The following is an 11127-nucleotide window of genomic DNA, read 5'->3' as shown; positions in this document are numbered from 1 at the left end:
GGGATGTTTAGACTCTGGTATTTTCTTTTATGATTTTGATACAATATTTATACATGATGTTTTGAGATACACGACTTATGGTTTTCTTTATGATGATGGATGACTTATGGTTTTATTATAAATGATTTTAAAAAGAAAATTTTGGTATGTATTTTTGGGTTGTTTTAAACAAGTTGAGAACGAGTGAGAAATAATGGATGTATACTCAAACCTGCTTCCTTTTAACATGTTCAAGGGCCTAGTAATTGCCAATAAACTTTGATATTGGCTTGTATTATGATCAGCACAAGCCAATGACTACAAATTTAGGATACAATAGTGTCGAGATTAACTTACATGACAAAATGTATATTGAAGTTACTGTAAATGAACACGTATGCACTTATTCTGTAAATGAGGAACCAACGACGGACCTTAATGGAGAAGATAAATAAGGTTTTGGAGGAATTTCCAATGATTCTAGGTCTCCTTCTAACATTTCCAATACCTTCGTAATAGTTGGTCGACTCAAGGGATTTGTTTGTATGCACCATAAGCCCACAATAATCATTTTTCTTACCATCTCATTTTCTTTATCGCTCGTACTCATATGTAGTTCCAAGTCTTCATCTAATTCAACCTTTTTGTATATCCAATGCGGGAAGTATATTTCACTTGTATGATCAACTCCAACCTCAATATTTTTCCTCCCTCCAACAATTTCCAAAATCATCATCCCATAACTATAAACATCAGATTTGTGCGATACCTGCCCAAAACTCCTAGAATAGAGTTCAGGAGCAATATACCCTGGTGTTCCTCTCATATGGGACATAGATATCATGCTTCTTTTCTCGGGGAATAGCTTGGCAAGGCCGAAATCGGATATTTTAGGAGAAAAATCTTGATCCAAAAGAATATTATGGGGCTTTATGTCAAAATGCAAGATCCGTGTGTTGCAACCACTATGTAAGTATTCTAAGCCTCGAGCAATTCCGATAGCAATCTCATGCAACTTTGTCCATCCAAGTTGGCTATTACTCAAAAATGTTTGGTCATATATGAACTTCTCAAGTGATCCATTAGGCATGAACTCATAGATTAATGCTCTTTGATGGCCCTCAAAGCAAAATCCTACAAGACTTACAATATTTACATGGGAAGTTCTACCAACACTTGCAACTTCATTTATGAAATCTTCACCATTACCTTTCAATTCGCTTAAGATCTTCACGGCCACTAAACTTCCATTAGTTAACGCTCCTTTATACACCGAACCAAATCCACCTTGTCCTAATTTGATTTCGAATGAGTTTGTCATCCTCTTTACTTGCAAATACGTATACCTTTTCGCAAGAAATTCATGATTTTCTAGAAAGTTTTCCACATTAACACACTTCTTTGTCTTTACGCGCCATGAGAGTTTCCATATGAAACATACGATTATCACAACCATCATTGTCACAAATCCTATACTAAGAGCTGCATCAAACAATGAACGTACAGAAATGTCTTTAAACATTGTTTATTAAAATTGAAAACCTAAATTGAGTAAACAAAAAGTTGTGTATGATAAATAAATCTATGACTTGTGAAATCTCCTATAATATTTGAAAATAACTTAAAATAACAGAATTAATACATGTGATATAAAATAGGTCATTAAGTGATATATATATATATATATATATATATATATATATATATATATATATATATATATATATATATATATATATATATATATATATGTATCAATGCTTCCTATGGTGTTATGCATTGGTTAAGTGTTATATGTATCAATACTTAAGTTATCACTCATTTTGAATTTAAAGTTAAATGAAAGTAAGAGACGCTACTATAATTAACTGATTGGGCATCATGTCGTCTGGGTCAAATTGTTTTCTGTGGCAAAATCATATGATGGTCAATATTATGCATCATGCATGTGTGTGCATGCATTCGATCAAAGAGCTATATTACCTAGAATCTGTTTCTGTTTTCTGTGTCGTTTTTCTGCCGCAACTGAACAACAAAAGATAAGACAGGAAAATTAATTTCACGAATAATCTAGACATATCATTTTCGGTGTACCCCAAAATTAGGAGCAGAGGAAAAAAAAAAAAAAACAAAAGGTGTAATTACCTTTTTTGGTGCCTAAACACTGAAAATGTCCATCTCGAGTATCACACTGGCCGTCTTTATTGCGACATTCATCGCAAGAACTTGACAAATTAAATGTAAGGGTGAATTCAAAACCAAGAAGAGAAAATATGTCGGTTTTGTCGGGTATTCTGGTGCGATTAAATTGCACATTCACAGGCAGCTGTATGATTTCACATATAGGTGGGAGATGAGTTGGAACTGTTGTATCGCTTATGTTAGACTTATAATACAAATTGTGTGCTTTGCATCTGGTGTATCTATTGTAAGTAGATTGGTTAAAATAAGCATCCATTTCTTCAGCATAATTGGTACTGTTGCTGCATTTGTAGACATTGGTGAAGGATGTGCTTAAACTAGAATACAAAAGAGGAAACGGAGAAGCGAAATTATACGTAAACGCCTCACACTTTTTATCATTTACAAGTTTTTCAAACTTTCTGTTACGAACCAGGACACACTGCTGAGGTCCAAACTTGCCACCAACCTCATATGAATCTCCTCTGAATTCCAGATTTGTACCATTTGAAGTACAATTGACCTTAATCAGCCCACATTGTGTGTCATTGGCATTATAAAACGGGTAACTAAAAGGTTCCAAATTTTGGCAGCTGAAACTTTTTGGGCAGATAGGAATGGAAGTGTTGTGGTTTGTAGCAGAGTGAAGGAAAGGTAGACATGAGAGAAGAGCTGACGCAAAAAAAAATACGAGAATCATTTCAAATGTCCAACAAGGAAAAGGGATTATTAGTTAGACACTTTCTATATATCACCTGTGTTCTTGAGACTTCATTATATACATTAGTACTGTGTATGCACACACATATATATCTTGTACCTCTATGTGTTATCTAGACGAAATTATGTGAGTAGTATTTAATAAGCTGTCACACTCAAAGACTCAACTTGCCCCAATCCTTACGCCAAAACTATAGACAAATTATCACTTTTCTAATTTTCTCCTTATTGACCAATAACACCATCAAGCACGAAAATATGACTTGGAAAGTTCTAGTGGTTTCCTTTTTATGCCCAATTAATACGTCTCATCAACTCACCATAATTAGTAGTTTAGAATAAAGACGTTTTTAGTGTTCTTAAATTTCTAGTATTACGTCATATTCTAACAAAGTATAAACATAAGAGCAGCGGATATATAATTTTTCACTAACATAGTGATATTCAATCATGAACTTTACTTTAGGCATTAGCCTTGGACCAACAAGTAAAATTGTTTCTTTATGACATAAGCTTTCAAATAATCTGTGTTTTTGCGGCATCAAAATATAATTATTAATTTTTTTTTGAAACGGCACATCAAAATAGAAATAAGTGTAGGTGTTTTACCATGTGGTCAGTTTCATCATAACTCGTTTGAATTCATAATGGTTTCAGCGTGTTGCGTCTTTTTCACATTGTGATGTTCTTGAGAATTTATTTTTAAGCCTTTGTTAATTATTATTTAAATGGATACATTTAGTTTCTATTCATAATCATAATATTGTTGCCATGTTCCTTATGTTTCTGTTTCAAGAGTCATATTTTAATAGTCCTGATTTTCTCTGACATAACTTTTTCAGCCCTCTAGATAGTGGACTGAAAGCTAACAAACACTCCTAAAACATATGTAGTATGTAATAAGGTGCAGATAAAGTGTTTGATTAGAAGCCCCATTAAACAACTATGTTTATATATATATATATATATATATATATATATATATATATATATATATATATATATATATATATATATATATATATATATATATATATATATATATATATATATATATATATATATATATATATATATATATATATATAGGGCTAAGTTATAATGTGGATGGACAACTATTGTGCGGACGCGTGGACAATACTATTTTATGAGAATTACTAAAATAATAAGTTGTTAATGTGCATACGTTCAACCTCATATAATTATTGTCATTTTCATGCATTCTCACTAATTCTTATTCATTTTTGTTTTCACGCATCGTTTTTCATTTATTGTCAGCCTCTTTCTTTGTTCAGTTGAAAGCTCATTCACATCGGGACAATCCTAAAAGGCTTAGATAATCTAAGCTCATGGACATAATTATATAACGTAAAACAAATTTAAACATTAGCTTTTATGTAAGAAATGCAAGTATAGCTTCAAATAGACCATCATTCTTTAGAAGTAATCTAATAAAAGGAACAAACAAATATTAGAACTCACAAAAAGAAAATAAGGACAACTTTCAACTTTCAATCATGCCTTGACATTTCCACAGCCTCAATATCAGTACATACCTTCTCAATTGCAGTATGATCTGAGATAACTACATGACATTTGCATCCGGAAGCAGGAGCAACAGTTGCAAAACATTTGCATCAGAGAAAGATATTATTATTTTATTTTTGAAAAATAACAAAAAGCAGGGGACTACCATAACAGCATAGATAAACTTGGTTATTGTATTATATCAATAATAACTCACGATTACAAGAATATATATATATATATATATATATATATATATATATATATATATATATATATATATATATATATACTAATACATATTTACACTCTAAACCCTATAATATATAAATGTAATTATATATCGTCTAATAGCCCCTCAAGCAAAGGCCAACTAACAACCTGTAGCTTGTCGCGTAAGAAAATAAATCGTTGTGAGGGTAGAGGTTTCGTGAACGCATCTGCAATCTGATCATTTATGGAGATAAACCGAACCTTTAGTTGACGATGAGTAACCTTCTCTCTAACAAAATAAAATCAACTTCAACGTGTTTTGTACATGCATGAAAGACTGGATTCGCTGCTAAATACTTGGCTTCTAAGTTGTCACACCATAAAGTTGGACCAGAAGAAGTAACAACACATAATTCACACAAAAGAGTTTGAAGCTATGTTAGTTCTGCAAGGTAGAGCTTTGTATTCAGATTATATGGATGAACGTGAGACAATCTTTTGTTTACGTGCACACCATGAAACAAGATTAGATCCAATATAAATGGCATATCTCCCATGGATTGTCGGTCATCCGAGCAACCAGCCCAATCACCATCAGTGAATCCGGTCAAAAGAGTGTAGGTTGGATCTGTATAGGCATGCAAAATTGTGGCAAATTCGTGTTTAAACAATAATCCATGAGAGTTAGTACCTTGTAGATATCTGAAAATACGCTTGACAACCGACCAATGGTTTTCATTCGGGGAATGCATGAATTGACAGACTTTGTTAACAGAAAAAGTAATATATGGACTCGATAAGGTCACATATCGAAGAGCTCCAACAATCTGGCGATATTTGACCGGATTGTCAAACTCTGGACTGTCACTAAGGTATAGGTTTGTAGTAGTGGTGATTGGGGTTGGAACCGATTTGGCATGAGATAGTCATGCCCGCTTCAATGTTTCAAGAATGCACTTCTTTTGAGATAGAAGTAGATCTTGTCCTTATTTAAGTATTTCAGTCCCTAGCAAATAGGATAGAAGACCCATATCTTAAAGTGGAAACGTTTGTCTTAGAGCATGAATAACACTCTCAAAAGTACTAGAGCTATTTCCCATTAAAATAATATCATTCACGTATACCAGCATATATATAAGAATACCCTTTGAAGAATAAATGAAAAATGATGGATCGGTCTTGGATGCATGAAAACCGAGTATTTGTAGGGCAGTAGAGAATCGATGAAACCATGCGTGTGGTGCTTGATTTAACCCATATAAAGATTTATGAAGGAGACATACATGGTTCAGCTTAGCAGAATCGATAAAACCCTCTTGTTGACGAAGATAAACAGTTTCATGAAGATCACCATGCAGAAAATAATTTTGTATATCAAGCTGACATAGTGGTTGCTTTTTGTGTGACAGCAAGAGATAAAATAACACAAATGGTACTTGATTTTATCATTGGATTAAAGGTTTCTTGATAACCGATCCTATATTGTTGTCGAAACCCCTTGGCAACCAGACGTGCCTTATACCTTGTTACCTTCCCCGTTTGCTCTCTTTTAGTTTATAAACCCATTTGTAGTCAATGATATTGGAATTGGGTGGACATGGTACCAATGTCCACATGTCATTCCGAACCAGAGTTGAGTATTCGTCAACCATGGTAGATCGACATTTTGGATCATTGTGAGCGCTTTGAAGGTAGCAGGTTTGGTTTCGATGGTGATATGGGTGTGTTATGTAGTTGCTAGAAATTTGGTAGTGGGTTTAGGATTAGGGCGTAGGTTTGACGGACGAATACGAGGCAGTGGTGAACTGCGTAAAGTTCGTATTAGAAGTGGTTGTAGGGTTGGGTCATCGTTGATAAGTGTGTATTAGTTGTAGCTGTGGGAGGGGTGTTGACGGATCTGGTGATGGATGGGTATCGGTATGATTAGTTGGTTGCGGTGTTGGTGTGGGTGGAGTAGTGGTATTTTGATCATTTGTGGTGAGTGGTGTTGTAGGGTAAGAGGAGACATAAGAATTTGCTATTGGTTTCAGTGATGTTGTAAGAGGAACAATGTGGTACAGGAAGGATTGCTCATGAAATCAAACATGTTGAGCAATGTACAACCATTCAGACTAAGGATCATAGCAACAGTACCCATGATGTGAAGTGATATAGCCACGAAACACAAGATATGGATCTGAAATCCATTTTATGTTTGTTGTAAGGAGGAAGATGTGGATAACATCTACAAGCAAAAACCCAAAGAAATGAAAAATTAGGGTATGATTGAACACAACTTCGAAGGGGGATGTATTGGAGTTTGTTTGGAATGGCATACAGTTGATAACATAGACAACCATCTCAAAGGAAAAATGCCAAAAACGTTGTGGGAGATGAGATTGAACAAGAAAAGTAAGACCAATTTCAACCACATGACGCCGGTGACACTCAACAAATCCATTTTGTTCACTTGTGTGTGGACATGAGAGCCAATGCGTGATGCTGAGTTTTGAAAAGAACTAAAAAGTTACAACCCCCCCCCCCCTCATTCAGTTTGAACGGATTTGATTTAAGTTTGGAATTGGTGTTCAACAGTGACCATGAATGCTTTGAATGTTTCATAGGTATCATATTTAGATTTTAACGAAAAAATCCACATGTATCTTGAAAAATGATCAACACATAATGGGAAATACTAAACGAAATCAAAGGTGCTAATGGGTGCAGGTCCCCAAACATTACAAAACAATAGATAGTCAGGGATTCTCAGGATGTCCTAACTCCCCCCCCCCCCCACTTGACCTAGACTTCGTCCTCGAAGTCATTTGTAGCAAATAGATTCGGATAATGCTCCCGCATCTCGGGCTCTTGCTCCCAAGTCCACTCGGATCCTTTCTAATGCCGCCACTGCACCTTTACCAGTGGTATCTCCTTGTTGTGCAAAACCTTTATCTTCCTCTCCGATACAACCACCGACTGCTCCACATAATTCATGCATTCATCAACCTGAATGTCATCTAACGACACTACCGCATCCTTGTCCAATATGCACTTCCGCAACTGCGAAACGTGGAAAGTGCTATGAATCTGACGGAGCTCCTCCGGAAGATCCAGTCTATATGCAACCTTGCCAACCCTAGAAATATCCCGAAATGGTCCAATGTATTGGGGACCCAATTTCCCCTCTTCCTAAAGCGAATCACACCCTTCTAGGGTAAGACCATCAGTAATACCATGTCAGCCAACTGGAACTCCAGCTCAGATTGGCGTCTATCAGCATAACTCTTCTGCTGACTCTGAGCGACCTGCAACAGCTGTCTGATCTGCTGAATCCTCTTGGTAGTCTACAGAACTACCTCTGTCCGTCCCATCACCCTATGCCCGATATAACCCCAACAGACTAGGGTGCAACATCTTCGTCCATACAACAACTCATAAGGTGGGGCACCAATACTGAAATGATAGTTGTTGTTGCAGGAGAACTCTGTAGGGAGTAGGTAGGAGTCTCAGCTCCCACCAAATTCAATGACGCGGGCTCTCAGCATATCCTAAAGAGTGTATATGGTCCGCTCACTCTGGCCATCTGTCTACGGATGATAAGTTGTACTAAAATGCAGTCGTGTGCCCAGTTCCTTGTGGAATTTCTACAAGAAACGGGAGGTGAATCAAAGTTCTGATACAATAGAGACAGGTACCCCATGGCAAGAAACGATCTCGCGGTTATACAAGTCAGCCAGCTTCTCAGCCGATGAACTCTCCCGTATCGCTAGAAAATAGGCACTTTTGGTCAATCGATCCATGATGACCCGAATAGCGTAAAATCCCCTAACCATTCTCAGTAGCTTGGTGATGAAATCCGTCATGATCTACTCCCATTTCCACATGGGAATCTCCACAAGTTGCAGTTGACCATGGGGTCTCTGATGCTCAGCCTTGACCATCCGACAGGTCAAGCACCTCTCAACGTACCATGTGATATCCCTCTTCATGCATGGCCACCATTAACTCAATCGCAAATCCCAATACATCTTGGTGGCGCCCGGGTGAATAGAGAAATGAGACTTATGAGCCTCCTCCAGAACAATCTGTTTGACCCCACCAAACATCAGAACCTTGACCCGACCGCAACGAGTCAACAATCCCCGACTATCCTACACAAACCGGGTGTTCTCATCCCTAATCCTCCCAAGCATCCAATTCTATGTCGCATACCCTCAGCCTGAGCTTCCCTAGTCAAGCTCACAAGTGGAGAATCCGTTGATATCCTCATACATGTCGTTGGGGTAGAGGATCCAGCTGACTTGCGGCTCAGAGCGTCCGCAATCACGTTCGCTTTACCCGAATGGTAAAGGATTTTGCACTCATAATCCTTGACTACGTCTAGCCACCTGCGGTGCCTCATGTTCAAGTTCGCCTGATCCATGATGTGTCTCAGACTCTTGAAAGGGAATACTACTGCTCCCAACTCCAAATCTTGCATGGGATATCTAGTTTCATGCGGCTTCAACGATTATGACGCGTAGGCTATCACTCGTCCTCTTTGCATGAGGACCGCTCCCACTCCCGTGATGGATGCATCACAGAATACTACAAAATCCTCAACTCCCTCCGGAAGAGTCAAGACTGAAGCCTCGAAAAGTCATTGTCTGAGGGTCTCAAATGCCCTCTGCTGCTCAAAGGTCCTACCGAAAGTCCACCCCTTCCTCGCCAGACGAGTGAGGGGTACTTTAATCTTGGAGAAACCTTTTATGAATCTCCGGTAGTACCCTGCCAATCCCAAGAAGCTCCTGATATCCGAGGAAGATTTTGGAACCGCCTACTGCATAACGGTCTCGATCTTTATCGGGTCGACCAAAATCCCCTCCTGGTTAATGAGATGTCCAAGGAACTGCACCTCTCGTAACCAAAACTCGCACTTTAAGAACTTGGCATAAATCCGTTCTCGCCTCAAGACTCCTAATAGCTCCCTAAGATGCTCCCTGTGCTGCTCTCTAGTCTTGGAATACACCAAGATGTCATCTATAAACACAATGACTGAGCAATCAAGAATCGGTCTGCATACCCGAATTATCAGGTCCATAAATATAGTTGGCGCATTGGTGAGCCCAAAATGCATCACCACGAACTCGTAATATCCATAACGAGTCTAGAACGTTGTCTTCTCCACGTCCTCATCCTGTACCTTGACCTGATGGTACCCGAACCTCAAATCTATCTTGGACAACCAAGATTCTCCCTGTAGTTGATCGAAGAGATCGTCAATTTGTGGTAGTGGATAACTGTTCTTCACCGTCAACTTGTTTAACTCTCAGTAGTCAATGCACATCCAATGTGAACCAGCCTTCTTCTTCACGAAGAGAATCGGCACTCCCCACGGAGAACTGCTCGGACAAATGAACTGCTTGCCCAGCAGTTCTTGCAGTTGTGATGATAGCTCCTGCATCTCTAGTGGTGCCAATTGGTATGCGCCTTGGCAATAGGGGCCGTACCTGGCACTAGGTCGATCCTAAACTCGACCTACCTCTTCGGAGGCACTCCAGGTAACTCCTTCGGAAACATGTCAGTGAACTCTCTGATAACTGGAATATCTGTAACCGAAACCCGATCCTAACCTGCGTATCCACCACATACGCTAAATAACCACACACTTGTGCTGAATATACTATCGAGCCCTGGCAACTAAGCAAAACCTTGAATCCTGTCTGGTACCCTAGCCGTAGATAATCAGTTCTCCCCTACTTGGGGTTCGAACCACCACCCGCTGACCCTCATAGTCGATCATGGCATTGAAGTGACTAAGTCAGTCCGTACCCACAATCACACATACATCCCCCATGGGAATCAGAATCAACTCTATCAGTAAAGATACCCCGAAGTTCTCCAACACGCAGCCCCGATACACTGAAGAAGTGGAAATCTTGTGTTCGTTGGCGATAGTCACTCGCAACGGACACTCTAGCTCTCCTACTAGCAAACCAAACTCCCTACTGAATGACTGAGAGACAAAAGACTGAGAGACAAAATACTGACTCGCTCCGGAGTCAAATAATACGAATACAGGTAAGGAGTTCACTAAGAACGTACATAATCATAGGTACAAACATATAAGCATAAAACAGATATAATCAATAAGATAAAGGATAGAAACATACCAGCAACCACATCCGGTGTTGTCCTGGCCTTCTCGGTTGTAAGTTGGAAGGCGCTTCCCCGAGCCTTCAGAGGCTTTGCTCTACCCTGACCCCCCATTAGTAATCCGCAGGGTAGCCAACGTTGAAGCCTGCGCTGGCCTGGCAGTGAGTTGTGGATAGTTGATCTTCACATGTCCGACCTGATCGCAGTGATAGCAGAACCTCATATCCTGAACCGGAGCTGGCTGGTGACAATCCCGTGCGAAGTGCTCCTCCTTGCTGCATTTGCGGCACGCACTACCTGATCTACAAACTCCCAAATGGCCCTTCCCGCACTTTCCACAAGTGCGGCCACGCTGGCCCCATACCTAGAATCAACGGTCTTGGGCTGCTTCGG

General features: G+C 38.9%; 1 protein-coding gene across 2 annotated transcripts; it reads right to left on the bottom strand.

Moving 5' to 3' along the window:
* Nucleotides 1–210: 210 nt before the first annotated feature.
* Nucleotides 211–2920, bottom strand: LOC145092704 (LEAF RUST 10 DISEASE-RESISTANCE LOCUS RECEPTOR-LIKE PROTEIN KINASE-like 2.4). Of its 2 annotated transcripts, XM_079030681.1 has the most exons (4): nt 2125–2920; nt 1963–2004; nt 1189–1461; nt 211–1113 (listed from the first exon to the last, which is right to left on the bottom strand). In XM_079030681.1, the coding sequence occupies exons 1-4, from the start codon at nt 2858–2860 to the stop codon at nt 383–385; spliced, it is 1782 nt and encodes a 593-aa protein (XP_078886807.1). In that variant the 5' UTR covers nt 2861–2920; the 3' UTR covers nt 211–382. The 2 variants fall into 2 exon arrangements, with proteins under 2 accessions (XP_078886807.1, XP_078886806.1); XM_079030680.1 differs by having other exon boundaries at nt 211–1461.
* Nucleotides 2921–11127: the final 8207 nt, after the last annotated feature.

Source organism: Lactuca serriola, chromosome 3, assembly GCF_051521515.1.
Source record: "Lactuca serriola cultivar US96UC23 chromosome 3, Lser_US96UC23_V15, whole genome shotgun sequence".
NCBI lineage: Eukaryota > Viridiplantae > Streptophyta > Magnoliopsida > Asterales > Asteraceae > Lactuca > Lactuca serriola.
The sequence above is the reverse complement of the archived record's forward strand: the minus strand, read 5'-3'. Positions and strand labels throughout refer to the sequence as shown.